General features: G+C 48.3%; 1 protein-coding gene across 3 annotated transcripts in view; it reads left to right on the top strand.

Moving 5' to 3' along the window:
* The window catches only part of Glg1 (golgi glycoprotein 1), a 141538-nt gene extending 128722 nt beyond the window's left edge, over positions 1-12816 (top strand). Inside the window, exons 20-27 of one of the 3 annotated variants that reach the window (XM_010644404.2) lie at positions 603-726; positions 1541-1683; positions 1976-2077; positions 2873-2980; positions 5205-5325; positions 5853-5959; positions 8178-8341; positions 12478-12816. In XM_010644404.2, the coding sequence (XP_010642706.1) occupies positions 603-726; positions 1541-1683; positions 1976-2077; positions 2873-2980; positions 5205-5325; positions 5853-5959; positions 8178-8341; positions 12478-12664 (1056 nt within the window). In that variant the 3' untranslated portion in view covers positions 12665-12816. Of the gene's footprint in view, positions 1-602; positions 727-1540; positions 1684-1975; positions 2078-2872; positions 2981-5204; positions 5326-5852; positions 5960-8177; positions 8718-12477 lie in introns of those variants that run through there. The other 2 variants (XM_010644405.2, XM_019210698.1) reach the window with 2 other exon arrangements.
* The last annotated feature ends 2617 nt before the right edge of the window (positions 12817-15433 follow it).

Here is a 15433-nt window from a genome sequence, read left to right as displayed (position 1 = left end):
CAATAGTAAATGAGAGGCCAGCCCCACAGTGCTGGTAGGATTGTAGCACTTACGTTTAAGATGAACCAGCCAGATGTGGCTGTAATCCTTGCACTTGTGAGGCTGAGACAGGAGGATCATTGTGAGTTTGAGGCCAGCCTGAGCCACATAACCTGTCAATCAAACAGTCAAATCCAGAGGCAGCCTTACCCCACATTCTTGTTCGCATTGGTGGCTGGGCAGGTCCTACATTTTTCCCACTGAGGCTGAGTAGATAGCAGTTTAAAGGCTGGATGGCCACCGAGTACAGTGTTAATATTTATAATCAAACAGTAACGTTCTTGAGATGTCTTGATTTTAACATAGCCGTAACCATAGGGGTCAATTCCGTGCAAATTAGTTACCAGAAAGGTAATGAAGAGAAACTGACAAGCGTACAAGACACCGAGTGCAGAAAAGGAACTTGGGGCTGGGTGCTCACTCCAGCCTGGCTGTGCACTTGTCCCAGTGATGCCTTCTTGCTGCTTCTTTTGTGTAGCTCTCAGAGAGATGTAAGAGTGATTGCAAGTGGGTTAATATCCAGACGTGGATAGCTGATTTCATAAAACCTTGTTTCTTTGCAGAGGTTCTGCCCAGAAGCAGATTCTAAAACCATGTTACAATGCTTGAAGCAAAATAAAAACAGTGAATTGATGGATCCCAAATGCAAACAGATGATAACCAAGCGCCAGATCACCCAGAACACAGGTACCGTCCTGGCTCGGCTCTCTAGGTCCCATTATAGCTAAGGAGAATGGAGTGGGCACATAGTTACCCAGTTCAACCAAAGATGCTATGATGCCAGTGGACTCAGGAGGAGACTGGGTGTGACAGAGGGAGGGACAGGGAGGGGAAAGGATGCTGAAAGTCTGGACACAGCCCTTAAGAACATACAGAAGGGCTGAGCGTGGTGGCACACGCCTGTAATCCTAGCATTTGGGAGGCCCAGGCAGGAGGATCCCATGAGTTCAAGGTCAGCCTGGGCTACTTAGTGAGACCCTGTCTCAGAAAACCAAAAAATAAATAAAAGAGCATTCAGAAGGAGTCAGTGCTAGAACTTCTTGGAAAAAAGTGTAGAGAGTTAATACAGCTTCATGAGCATGACAGGTGATACAGATCATTTGGTTTAGAACAGAGAAATTTGAGCACTGGGTTATAAGACTGTATAGGCTGATGGGCAAAGCATGTTTGATATTTCTTCCTTGGTGTTTTCAAAAATATCTGTCATGGGCAAGGCTGCTCATATCTCCTTGATCTTTTTAATAAAGGATCAGAAAATACTACAAAGTAGAATGTCTGGGGACCCATAGTACTTTTAAACTAAATTACATTGCTCATTAACAAGTGAAGCAAGAGTTCAGTAGATGTTTACTGAATGAACAAATTAGTGCTTATGTACCGGGTCATTAATGTGCATTGCCATGTAGTTGTGGTTATTGTCCCTTTTTGGAAGATGGGTTTCTAAAATTTGTGAAAATATCCCGAAAGTAATATTTTATGTATTTACTGCTTTCTGCTTTAGATTACCGCTTAAACCCCGTGCTGAGGAAAGCCTGTAAAGCCGACATTCCAAAATTCTGTCATGGCATCCTGACCAAGGCCAAGGACGATTCAGAACTAGAAGGCCAAGTCATCTCTTGCCTTAAGCTGCGATACGCTGACCAGGTAACCGGCCAGGCCCCATGGCAGTGTATAGGGAGCCGCCTCTGTCCCTGTGAGACCTTTCTTTGTGGCAGTCCTCTCACTGGCTCGTTTTCCCAAGACCTTTGTTAGGCCTTCCCCAAGCCAGCAGCTAAGGGGTGAAGTGAAAAGCCTGACATTTTGTTTTGTTTTGTTTGGTACTGGGGATCAAACTTGGGTCCTTGTACTTACGAGGCCAGGTGGTGGGACCACTGAGCTAAATCCCCAGGCCAAAAGCCTGACATTTTCTGATGAGCTGTCCCTTTGTCACGTGTAGCGGCTCTCTTCAGACTGTGAGGACCAGATCCGCATTATCATCCAGGAGTCGGCACTAGATTACCGCCTCGACCCTCAGCTCCAGCTGCACTGCTCAGATGAGGTAGGAGGGCAAAACTGGTGCAGCCAGAGCTGCCGGGGGAGACTGTGACAAAAGTTCCCCGCTGTCCTTTGTTTCTCTTCAACGCTGAACTCCTGGTTAGTTGCAGCCCATCTTTAAGGCTCTCTACTTTCTGAGTCCTAGGGTCTCTCTTGAACAAGGGTATTCTTTTATTATTGCTTCCTGCATATTATTTGTTTTTCCCTCTTCCTTATTCCGTATCATCGACTCAGAATATCCTTAGATCAGAAAAATAATGGTGCTCTCTTAATAGCTTTAAGGAAGTGCTGTTCCTTGGAAATTATTTGACCTTATAGCAAAAAGGGTCAAAGCTGTCCAACATTTGTCAATTTTAGGACCTCACAGCCAAAGATATTCCAAAGGTGCCCACCCATAAAACTGTGAGGAGAAAGTTAAGTTTGTTACATGCTTCCAAGCTGTTTCAGAATGTGTGTGCCTGTCCAAGTTGTGAGAGGTTGATTTAAGCATTTGCTTTTGGATTTTGTGGGCTTCTCTTCCTCCCTGCTGTAGAATCAGGGAGTAGTCTTGTTGATGACAAGTCTGGGGCACCCTTCCTCCTTCTGTGCATTACTGACTGTAGCTCTGAGTGCCAGCCACTGTGAAGGATTCGGTGCAGGAGGGTGTGCACCTCACCGGGAAGCTGTTTGAGCTGCACGTGTGCTTAAAGGTCCAAGTTTCTGTCAGTGGGCAGGACGCAACAGACTGCTCTGCCCTGGCAGCCATTTGGCCTTTCTGTGCCCAGTGGGACAACTTTGTCTTCCTTTGTCTCCTGAGCAGATCGCTACTCTGTGTGCTGAAGAAGCAGCAGCCCAGGAACAGACAGGTCAAGTAGAGGAGTGTCTCAAGGTCAACCTGCTCAAGATCAAAGCAGAAATGTGTAAAAAGGTAACCACCCCTTCTGTTTTACCTCACTCTGTCTGTCCACTGTCCAAGCTGGCCTTGAACTCCTAGGCTCAAATGATCCTCTTGCTTCAGGCTCCCAAGGAGCTGGGACCATAGACCCCACACCACGCTGCACCTGGCTTTGCTCCCGTTTTCCCCTTCTTTTAACATTACGGCCTCACTCCTTAGTAATAAAGTTGAAAACATAAGCCTTCCTGCCTAGCATTTTGTTGTTGTTGTTTTCCCTTTCTGCCATTCACTGGGGATTGAACCAAGGATCTTCATACCAAGCTATTTCCCCAGCTGTTCTGTGTGTGTGTGTGTGTGTGTTTTGGTACTGGGATTGAACTCAGGACCTTGTGCTTGCAGGGCAGGCACAGTCTCCTGAGCTAAATCCCCAGCCCACCCCAGTTATTTTTGAGACAGGATCTCACTGTGTAGCCCAGGCTGGCCTTGAATTAACAGTGATCCTCCTATCTCAACCTCCAGAGTGCTGGTATTATAGTCATGTGCTATCACACCTGCCCAGAAATTTTTATTTTGAGACCAAGCACTAAGGCACTAAATTGCCCAGGCCATGCTCAAACTTGCGTTCCTCTTGCCTCAGCCTCCTCAGAGTGCCAGGATTAAAGACATTACAGACATGTGCCACCAAGACTCCCTGACCCCTCCCAGTACTGGGGATTGAACCCAGGACCTTCCTTTCAAGAATATCTGCACTCCTTTTTGTTTTTGTTTGTTTGATTGATCAGTCATTTAGACGGAGTCTCACTGTGTAATTCAGGCTGACATTGAACTCACCAATATAGTCCTCAAACTCACAGTGACCCTCCTGCCTCAGCCTCCCAAGTGCTAGGAAGCCCTTTTTACTTTTTATTTTGAGAATGGGTACTAGTAAGTTGTTACACTGCCCAACCTGTGCTCAAACTTGCTATCTTGCCTCAGCTTCCCAAGTTATAGGTATGTGTCACCATGCATGGCCTGATCAGCACTCCATATTGTTCCTTCTTCCAAACCTTAATCCTAGGTCCTGAGTTCAATCCCCGGTACCTTAAAAAAAAAAAAAAAGCCAAACCTTAATCTGGTCCTTGACCATTAATCTTCTGTACCTTAAACATTTGTTCAAGTATACTAGTACTTGATGACTGTGTCCCATCCTGTGACAAGACCATCATTTATGGCCCCATGAATGCAACACCAAAGCCAAATGTCAGTACCACTCTACCAGTAAGGGTCGCATGTTCATGAAAACCAGTGGGACTTCAGAAATATTACATAAAAATGAATTTATCAAAATATGTCTTCTAACCTACATTATCTTGCAGTATTGACAATAAAATATTTGACATTTACCAAAAGAAAGCTTAACCTTGTTTAAAAGTTTCATTGTTCAGAACATCTTTAAATTTAAATAATTCCTCCTATAGTAGAAGTTATGTTCTGTGCATCCTTTTTTTTTTTTTTTTGTACCGGGGATTGAACTCAGGACCTTGTGCTTACGAGGCAGGCACGGTGCCACTGAGCTAAATTCCCAGGCCCCTTTTTTTCTTTTTGAGGATATATGACCTGGTAATCTGATTTTCACGTTTCACATTCTAAAAAATTTCTCTCTCTCTTTTTTTTTTTGATACCACTTGCAAGGTAGGCAGCAGAACCACTGAGCTAAAATCCCTAGCCCTAAAAAATTTCTTACTGTTACAAAATAACTGTGTTACACAGATAAATAATAATATTTAGGTTCTATAAAATAATAAGGCATAGGGCCAAGGATTTGGCTCAGTGGTTCTGCTGCCTGCCTTTAAAAATAAATAAATAAACAAACAAACAAATAAAATAATAAGACATAGCCAGGAACTTAGCTCAGTGGTGCCACGCCTGCCTGGTAAGCACAAGGTCCTGAGTTCGATCTCCAGTACCATAAATGAATAAATGAATAAATGAATGAATGATATAACCGAATGCCAAGAATCTGTGTCTGATCCTCCAGTCACACACAGTCCCGGCCTTCCTTAGCACACACACTTAGATCCTTCAGAGTAGTTAGTGAATTAAATCGGAGGCCGAAAGGCTGAGCTGTGTGCCTCACAGCCACACGGCCCCTCTCCCAGTGCAGTGTAGCCACCGCCCTTCACTTCTTGTCCTGTTTGTGTGCATGTAGTCTTTACACGCAGCAGATCTGATGGATTTGCTTTATAAAAGCTCTCTCCACAATGACCTTCCCTTTCAGGAAGTGTTAAACATGCTGAAGGAAAGCAAGGCAGACATCTTCGTGGACCCCGTTCTTCACACTGCATGTGCCCTGGACATCAAGCACCACTGTGCGGCCATCACCCCTGGCCGTGGGCGCCGTAAGTCCCTATGCCCACTGAGCCCTGTCTGTGCTCTCTTGGGAGTTTCAGCATCACTGCCCAGCCACAGGCAGCATCCTCTGGAGGCCTGGTTGCTGCTGAAACTTGGCCTTTGAGGCAGAATGAGTTTAGGAATAATCCTGCAGGTCTGAACTAATCTGGCCACGACCAGAGAGAGCTAAGGATTTGGTGAAGAGAGAGAGGTTGAGTTACTTACCAAGGAAGCAAAAGCTAAGTCATCACCATGGCCATCTCCCCCCACTTTCTCAAATCGAGCTTCCCTGGTAGCCACAAAGGCACAGTAGGCAGCTTCTATGAGGTTGGAACCCAAGGAGTTTCAGTTGTTCTGCGCCTGGCATGCTCAGTGAACATAAGAGAGGTCTCCCCTGGCAGTTGCATCGCATCCCTCACCATATTGGATCTTGCCCCAAGTTTCCAGGAATGAATTTGACCTTGTCAGGTCTGAAGATCTGAGACATCTCCATTCTGTACAGTTGCAGACTGTCCTTACCCATTTCCTTCCCCAGAGATGTCCTGCCTGATGGAGGCCCTGGAGGATAAGCGGGTACGGTTACAACCCGAGTGCAAAAAGCGCCTCAATGACCGGATTGAAATGTGGAGCTATGCAGCAAAGGTAAGACCAGGGGTCTCTAAGGTGACCGTCTCTTCTCTTGGTTTCCTGTCTCTTTGAGAGACTTCTTCTTGTCCTTGCTGGGAGATGAGCAGTAGGTGTATTTTGAAAAGTCAGTCAGTGAGCTCCCTTCCTGTCTAGGACTGGGTATATAGCTGAGTGGTAAGATGCATCTCACCCATGGGAAAAGAAAGAAATCCAAGAGTCTCTAGGCTTATTTGTGTAATTTTACACAGCCTTGGTAGACCAAGTACATATGTAAGACTGTTACGGAAGGAGACGGCAAGTGACACACAGAGAGGCAGCAGAATGGAAGTAAAATAAAAAGTTTACTCCATCGATGGGGATCACCTAATGGCAGTTCCTTGTTCGAATCCTCCATTGGGCTGCAACTCTTACTTTTATAGGGTTTTACAGCTTTGATCTTACTCAGTTGGTTACATTGCATTTTCACAGATACCCAAAACATAATAGCAAGGCAATTGAATTTCAACCCGGATGCAGTTCTTTGTTAGGGAAGTTACCTTTTAGATTCATTCGATTGCCTACTCCAGCCAGGGTAAAGGGAGCTTGTTTGATTAACAAAGCTAACAATGGTTCTTTTCACTTACAAACTTTTGTGAGGAGACTAGGTATCTCCCGTACCGGTTAATTCTGAACTAAGCAGGGTGAGAGGCAGAAGTTATCTTATATTGTGACATTTCCTAAATTTTCCCTTATTAAGGTTTTCCCTATCAAGACCAGCTCACAGCTGGCCTGGGTCAAGGAGAAGGATGAGAAGCAGAGGGCCTTCAGGATGTGTGGTGCACAGGCAGGCAGGGCTGGGGCGGGTCCTCTACACACATTCGCCTGTGTATGTTGCTCTGTAGTTTACAAAACTCCACTTAGGTGGAGGGCTGGGGATTTAGCTCAGTGGTTCTGCCACCGGCCCCTCAAGCACAAGTTCAGTCCCCAGCAAGCACAAGTTCAGTCCCCAGCACAAAAAAAAAAACCACTTAGGCGGAATCTCAGATCCTGGTGATAATCATTCCCTTTCTTTACCATGGAAGAAACTGACTTTACAGATTATGACTTGCCCTAGGTCCCTTGGGTTTCTAGATCCATGCCTCTATATTGACTCACTCTGGGCAAGATCATCCCAGTGACCTTAGCCAGTTCTGTCACTCATATCCTTAAGGTCAAGAGTAACAAGCCAGGCACAGTGGGATGTGCTTATAGTCACCGCTACTGGGGAGTTTGAGGCAAGAGGAGCCCAGGAGTTCAGGACCAGCCCAGGCAACATACCAAGACTCTCCAAAATAAAAAGAAAGATCAAGGGTAACAATGCGGGGGAAATAACCAGAAGAGTCCATTTTTATCACAAATCCCCCCATCCACCCCACTCTTTCTTCCAGGGGAAAATGTGCCCCAGGAAGCAGCAGACAAACACTGCACTGTCCATTCTTTCTGCACTGGTTTTTGCTTCTTTGCACTTCTTCCTGTAACCAGAGTGACTCCGTGTATGTTTTGTTTGGTGTTGGAAGTGTGGGTGCTGAAACTTCATTAATCCTATGCCTCCCAGCTCTGTTCTTTGTACACTGGGGTGAACGTAGGAACAGCCAGGGTGTTTCTGAACCAAACCCTTCCCCATCCACACTGGGGCTCCAGAGATCAGCTTTGCTTATACCCTCAGAATCTTTTAGTCCCTGTTCTGCTGTAGTAAGCTGCACAGAGGTCCACAGGAGAAAGTACCAGAACAAAGTGAAAAGTGGCCAAAAATAAATGCACAAGTGATGTGGGATAAAATCTAAGCTAGGGATAGAGCCCATCCAGACCATGGTTGCAAATTGTGGTGTAATGATGAGCAAACCCAGTAGAGAGAACATACAACACAATCTCTATGTGTCTGACTTCCAATGGCAGCAAACATGGTGAAGAACTTAAGTCAAACCATGTGAGACCCTGTGGCCTTATACCAGTGCTCCTCCAACCCAGGCCACAGGTCTTCATCTGTGACATGGGCATGACTCAGGCTGAGGTGAACAGGACACCAGTGGAATTATGGGATCCCTTGCCCTTCGAAGATATGGTCACGTCCACAACCCCAGGGGCCGTTCTTGTGTTAGCAGTGATGGTCAACGTGAAGGAACTGGGGTGACTGTGCCTCTCTGTAGCACATAAGACCAAGCACTGCCAGCTGCTCACTGTCCCTCAGGGCATCACACTGCTGTGTCTTCTTCAGGTGGCCCCAGCAGATGGCTTCTCTGATCTTGCCATGCAAGTGATGACATCGCCATCAAAGAACTACATCCTGTCTGTGATCAGTGGGAGCATCTGCATATTGTTCCTGATCGGCCTGATGTGTGGACGGATCACCAAGCGAGTGACACGAGAGCTCAAGGACAGGTAGAGCCGCCTTGACCACCAAAGGAACTCCCTGCCCAGTGCCCCGTTTGTACAGCCCTCCTGTATAGCGTACCCTCTCACCTTGCCCTTCTAAGAGGTGGCATCAACACCCACAGTAGAGCAGCAGCAGGTGCTCTCTGCATTGTCCCGTCCAGACTTGGCCACGCCCACGGTGTCCTCCTCCTCCGTCGCCGCTGTCTGTGCAGTGTCAGCAGCTGGCCGCTTTGGTGGTTGCCTTGTTGGCGAACTTGGGTTACCTGCCTGTAGACAAGTCTCTCTCCTACAGCAGAACTACCATTTCTTCCAGAACCAACTCACCTGACCTGCAACTCATGCTTTTTTTAAAAAACTACCAAAAACAAGGAAAGCAATTTTTAAAGAAAGAAAAAAAATTGTATATAACACATCTCCTCCAGGCTTAACTTGGCAGCAGGGTAATTTCTTCCATGTAGCTTCATCAGGTGAAGGCAGGACTTTCAAGGACCCACACACCCTGTACGCAGTCACTGAGATGTCTGGCTCATCTCCCAGCAACACCTTCAGGCCATGCCAGTCCAGGGACTTCAGAGAATAATGGGAAGCCACTGACCAGCCTGATGTGGGTCCTATTTGCTTCCAGTTGTCACTGAAAATGAGCCACTGCTGGTCACGGTCCCACAGCCACAGGTATTTCTGTGACCTCCTTTCCATAGTGCAGTAAGGTATGCACCTCCCTGAGCTGAGGGCTCTTGGGCCGGGGTCAGCTCAGGAGTCTGACGAAGGCTATCCTGCCAAGGATCTGCCGTATGACTGGATTCGGAGCATGTAGGCAGCAGGATCCAGCACCTTCCTCCCTGGGATGGTGGGGGAGTGTCCCAGCGAGGTCAGCACTGCCGAGGGAGCCATTACTCTAGAAGTTCTCCGCCACCAGGAGCAATGACTGAGGGGCAGTTCCTGCGACCAGGTGAAGAAAACATGGCCTAACCCTCCAGCTATAGTACAGACGAGAGCCAGGGGCTTGTAGAGATTTAGTGTGGTCTCGGGGTGACTGGTGTCCCACCTGGCCTCCCCGCCCGCTCCAGGCAGATTCCCCGACAGGCTGTTTTGTGCCCCACCTACCAGTGGTAAGGAAGGTGAGTGATCACATTAAAAGATGGAGGATTTTCTCCGTTCTCTTCTCTGTCCATTTGCTGCATGTATGCACCCCAGCAGGCACTGGCTAAGTGTAGTATTTTGGTGACTCATCAACACTCTGGATCTGAGCTTCATAGGGGGTACCGTTCCTGGCCACCCTTCCTGTCCCTCCAGGGTGGAGATGAAAGGCTTGGGGCACAGGAGGGAAGAGCCTGGGCATCAAAGTTCAGCCCGGCTCACCTTTGGTTGAGTTGTGGCAATGGCGTGACAGTGGCTGCTCGGGAGGGCAGCATGTACAGTAGGAAATATATTTATATAATATATATTTTATTAACCTGTTAGATGTCCACAAAGTATTATAAATCACGTGCCTAAAACTGTCCCTTGTAGACCCAGGCCTCTCGCAGTGCCCCTCCTCCTCCAATGCCCTTGGCACAGCCCATGAGTGCCAGCACCTACCTGAGTGACATCCGTCTTCCCTGAAGTCTGTCCAGTACAAGCTGTGTCCATTGCCGATCTTTGGATCCAAATGCTCCCCGTCTAACCTGACTGACGTACCTTTGACTATTGTGGTTTTCTTCTTTCTTTGCTTTCCTTTGTCTTTTTTGCTGTCTTTCCTGGAGGCAGTGGGTTCCAGAAGTCAGCTGTATGTCCCCAGCCTCGGGTAATACAAGTCACCAAGCAAAGCTGTTAAGCCACCTGGTCCTCAGGGTCCTGCTCTTAGGGTCTTCCTGATTCACAGCAGTTGTCCTCAGAGTCTTCAGTCTCGAGAGACATACAATGCTGCAGTGCAAGCACCATGCATGCCGGCACACTCCGCAGGCTGAGCTGAGCTGAGCTGGCCTGGAGACCCAGGTGGGGGAGGCTTCCCATGGTGGACACCAGGCATTGTGGGATGCAGCCGATGTTATAGCTTTTCAGAGTAAGATTCGTGTTTTGTTGGGTGGGAAGTGTCACTCCCTGTAAAGCATCCTTGTGGTTCTGATGCGTCTCTATATTTGTGTTATTTCTTAACTGGCAGGAAATCCCTTAGTAGTCTGCAGCAGATTTGGTTCGTGAAGTATTTCTCATATTTAGAAGTAGAATAGAAAGGATAACTCAGCTGTATCTGGAATTGCCTGTTACAAGCAAGTATGCACCATCCTCTGGAGTGCTTTCCTATGACTGGAAAGGTCTTGAGCACATTTTCCTAAGTCCAGGGGACCCAGGGTCATCTGCATTGGCAGCCCAGGCCCATCCTACAACTCATTCAGTATCACATAGCAGGTTCTGGGCCACCTTAGTCCCTGGCTTCATGGGTCAGTCCAGGTCATAAGTCAGCAGTCGGGAGCTCATCAGGAGCCGATAGTGGGCTCTGGCCTTATCTGTCCCAGATAGGAATATACCTTTTAGGTAAGACTTGGGCCAAGGCCCCAGCTTCAGGTACTTGCTAAAAATTACAGTGCCCAGGTCACTGTCATCTGGCCTGTCCAGCTTATGCCAGTACCTCAGAGACTTTTCGATTTAGTGTTCCACCTCCCTCCAAGGTTTTGGGAGCCTGACACCAGGGCTGGAGGTGCTGTGGTGGGGGGGTGATAGAATGCCAATGACGGGACTAACTGCTCCCTGGAGTTTTCTGCCATTGCTCCTCACCCATGACAGGTCTTTGGCAAGGTGTGCTGGCAGGAGAGCCATATGAAGGGCTTAGGTCTGTGCCCCTCATGCCCTGCATTCCTGGGAGACCTATAGCTGCCACTCCCAGCCCTGGTTCTGTGGATCCAGCCGGCCTGTCTGAGCCAGTGTGTCCTTAGAAGCAAGGGGAAATATAGGGCAAGCATTTAACAAGCAGGTGTTGACAGGAACTCACTGCAGCTGCCTTGGCTGTGCTGTGTCATTCTGTGCTTGCTCTCCTGGGATACAGTGAAAAACTTGGGCGGAGAGGACACTTTGCTAGAAGATACAGCAGAAAGTTACTGTCAGATTTCATGTCTTCCTGTTTCCTGAGGTCAACTGATAGAGGAATCCATTGGCAAGGATATTGCCATTGCATTTTATCAGACAAATCGGGAATATTGTGGTTCAGGGCCTTTGACCTTCCCAAGAGGAGTTGTACTGTTGTGTGTCATTGTGACTTCTGGAGAATTGTCCATCCTTTCCACCTCCAGGTTTGTGCTACCACTTCTGTCCAAAAGATCCCCTGTAATGAGTCATTAGTGGGGAGAGGGCTTCCTGGGCTTCCTTTCCTAGCTTGTCTCAAGTCCGCTTGAGAGAAGGCCTTCCCTTCCCATTCCCAAAAACACCCTTCTCCGAGTGCACCCATCTCAGTATGTAAGGAAGGTAGGGGAAGGACACTTAGGCCCTCAGAAGTCGGCCAGCCCAGCCTAGCACCTGCACCCTAAATTGTAGCCATACAACCATAAGAATGTGGTTTTATGGACTGTGTGCATTTCAGTACGTTTGCTGGGATTTCAACTTCTTAGGAGGTGGGAAAATCTCAGCTCTCAGAATGTTTCCTCAGATCCCTTGTCATGTGAGCACTCCTGAGTCATTTTATAATATATGGTACCTGGGTGCCTTTGAGGGTCTGTCTCCTGGCTCTCCTCACCGCTGCTTGGCTTTGGCTGCCAAGGTGTCCCAGGCCAGGTGTGACACTCCAACCTCCCCTCCTTCCGTTTGTCTTGATCTGCTACCCTGTGACCGCACTCCACCTGCATCCCTCCACCAGGGAGGGCCAGGGTCACCTGTCAGGGCAGCTGAGTCTGAGTCAGATTCCCTCCCCACCCAGGCCTCAGACAACAGGTGAGTGGGCTTCAGGGTGACACACTCCCCGAGCCGTCTGGGGACACTGCTGTGGGAACACAGGAAAGGCACTGTGCCACCAGGAGCTCACAGATGAGGCTTCTAGGGTGACAGCGTCACAGCGGAGATCTCCCCTGCGCTCCCCTCCCCACTGGCCAGGGCACGAGAGAGCCCTGGAGAGCTCTTCCTGGGCAAGGAAAAATGCGATCGCTTCTCTGTGTTGCATTTGGCCATTCCCCCGACAGGATTGGCATCTGCATCCCACAGCCCACATGGCCCGCTGCCACATCTGCTCCCTCCTCTGCAGGTGGTGAAACAGTTCTCCAGGTTGGTCCTGACAGGAAAACGGGCTGCGTGAGATCTGGCGCCTCCCCCCCCCCCCCCGCCTTTTTTTTTTTAAAGAAAAAATTACAATTAACAAGCCTCTTGTAAATGGGTTTCCTTTCTATGTATAAAATCCTGGCAGTTCCTTCTTTTTACATGTTCATGCTGTGTAATTTTGAGATGTTACTGAGATTCTGAACATAATGTGCATTTTTTTCTGTACAGATGAAATGGGAGAATTTAATAAAGAGTTTGCAGGTTTGTACTTGTTAAATCTTCTCTGTGGTGACTGGAAGGAATCTCCACCCACCTGCTCAGCTGGTAGAGATTTATGGAACTGAGCCCTGACCTCACTCGTGGCCCATTGAGTGGCACAGGGCAGCACTGCAAGTAAGGTGTGTAGAGGAAAGGGAACCTCTGCCCCATGTTCTGCGTGCCAGGACAGAGCTGGAAGTCCTATCTGGGCCGGCTTGTCCAGAATTGCTCATCCTGCTGGGGGTGCTCCGGCCCTGCAAGAGGCACCCGGTCTCTGCTTGGCCAGCACCTACCCAACAACCCAGCCCTCTGGTAGAGGCCTTTTCTTCTGCTGCTCCGGTTCTCCACAAAGCTAATGTGCACTCGCAGCTCACTTAGCAGCTGCACTCCTCAGGGAGAGCACAGCGGGGCATCAGAAGTAAAGATGCAGTGTCTGCTACCACTCCATGAAAAAAGCCAAACATCGCCAGGAAAGTTCATGGTGGCACATGCCTGTAATCCCAGCACTCGGGAAGCTGAGGCAGGAGGATCACTGAGTTCGAGACCAGCCTGGGCTACATAGTGAGTTCCAGGTCAGTCTCCACTACATAGTGAGACCCTATCTCAAAAAACAACAACAACAACAACAAAAACCTGCTTCAGTTTCAAGAATTGAAGATATGACTGTTGGGTGTGGTAGCACACACCTGTAATCCTAGCACTTAGGAGGATGAGGCAGGAGGATCACTGTAAGCTCGAGGTCAAACTGCACTACATAGTGAGCACAAGTCCAGCCTGAACTATATAGCTAGACCCTGTCTCAACAAACAGATAATTGAAGATAGCGCTTTCTGATTGGTTTCAGGTGCAGAGCCTGGGCACCTGTCTCCTAGGTCTCTGTGATTGGCAGGTCACACACACTTGCCCAATCAGCTGGCCATGCCCTAATTTCCTGCCTCAGTTGCTCAGAGCCTTTATTCCATGGCTCTGCTAGACTTCAGCTGTGAATCCTGGGAGTGAAGCAAAGGACACCTAGGGATAGACTTTCTCCTCTGGAAAGAGACTGTCCAAATTCTTTGTTTCTACGTCGCTTCTGGGCTTTGGTGACTGTAGTCTTCAGGGCTTGCAGAATCATCCCTTGTGACAATGAGCAGAGGAGACTCAGAAGCCAAGCATCTACCTGAAGTTTTCACAGTGGTTCTCCTCCACCCACACCAGTTGTGACCATCAGGAGCGTAGCAGGGTGGAGCAACAGCTGTTCTGGGTGGAAATATGGAGGATGCAGGGCCCTGGAGAGCCAAAAAGCCCAGGCAACTGAGGCCCAGGACAAGCGGCAGTTGCAGGTGCTATGCTCCGTGCGGGGAAAGCCACAGCCAGCTGCAGTCAGCTCCCAGGGCACCTGTGCCCCTGAGGTTGGTGCTACAAGTAAACAAGTCGCAATGAGCTGAGCTACAAGACATCACCCACAGCCCTTGGAGACTCCAGCCCAGCTCCTGTTACAAGCATCTGGCCGACAGGGCTGGGCCCATGTCCCCTGCCTCTAGGTAAATCCCAGGACAACCTCTTCAGGTCATTCATCTTGGTCCCTCTCCCACTATCTACAAGCTACAAATCCTAGGGGTCAGGCCAGGCCCCTGTGAGAGTAACAAGAATGCAGCTGTTATCAACAGAATAATGTTGTCATTGGTTGAATCTCAAAAAACAAAAAGCCTGGTATGGTGTGGCGTGCCTATAATCCCAGCTGTTCAGGAGGCTGAGGCAGGAGGATTTCAAGTTCCAGGATAGCCTGGACAACTTTACAAGAACTCAGAAAGTTATATAGACTGACAGACATAAAAAGGGCTAGGGATGTAACTCAGTGATAGAGTGACCTCAGTTCAGTCTCCAGTACAATGAAACAAATCCAAACCTATCAGAGATCATTTAACAAGGAAGTAAGTGGATGTCGTGACAGATAATTTTCTGAGTCAACTTTGCTAGGCTCTTGTGCCCAGATATGTGGTTAATCTAGTCTAGACGTTCGTATAAACTTATTTTTTCAATGTGATTAACATTTAAGTCAAGAGACTGCTGAGTGAGGTGGCAGAACACTCTGGAGGCTGCGGCAGGAGGATTGCTGCAAGTTCAAGGCTAGCTTGGACTACCTAGCGAAACTTTGTCTAAAAAAGAAAATCAGCTGGGCCAAGGATTTAGCTCAGTGTTGCTGCTGCCTACCTCACAAGCACAAGGACCCAAGTTCAATCCCTGGCACAAAAAAAACAAAAAATCAGGGCCAGAGATTTAGCTCAGTGGTACCAAAAAATAAAATGAAGGAGAGAGACTGAGTAGTTCAGATTAGTCTAATACATTCAAGGCCTTAAGAGAGACTATTACGGTCCTTAAGGAAGAAGGAATGCGACCTCCAGACTTTCTGTGAACTAAAATGGCATGTTCAGTTCTTCCCCAATATCCAGCCTGCTGGTGGCTTCACAACTTCAGACTTGACAGCTTCTATGGTCACCTGAAATGCCCTGGCCCATCATGTGTGTGTCTGTCTCTGTCTGCCTGCCTGCCTGCCTCTGCCTCTCTCATTCCTTTTGAGGCCTAGGAAATACAACCTCCAGTTCCTAGGCCAAGGACAGCTGCCATTCAGGCCCAGCCCTG

Source organism: Fukomys damarensis, unplaced genomic scaffold (assembly GCF_012274545.1).
Source record: "Fukomys damarensis isolate Sample0158 unplaced genomic scaffold, DMR_v1.0_HiC HiC_scaffold_32, whole genome shotgun sequence".
NCBI classification, from domain to species: Eukaryota; Metazoa; Chordata; class Mammalia; order Rodentia; family Bathyergidae; genus Fukomys; species Fukomys damarensis.
The sequence above is the reverse complement of the archived record's forward strand: the minus strand, read 5'-3'. Positions and strand labels throughout refer to the sequence as shown.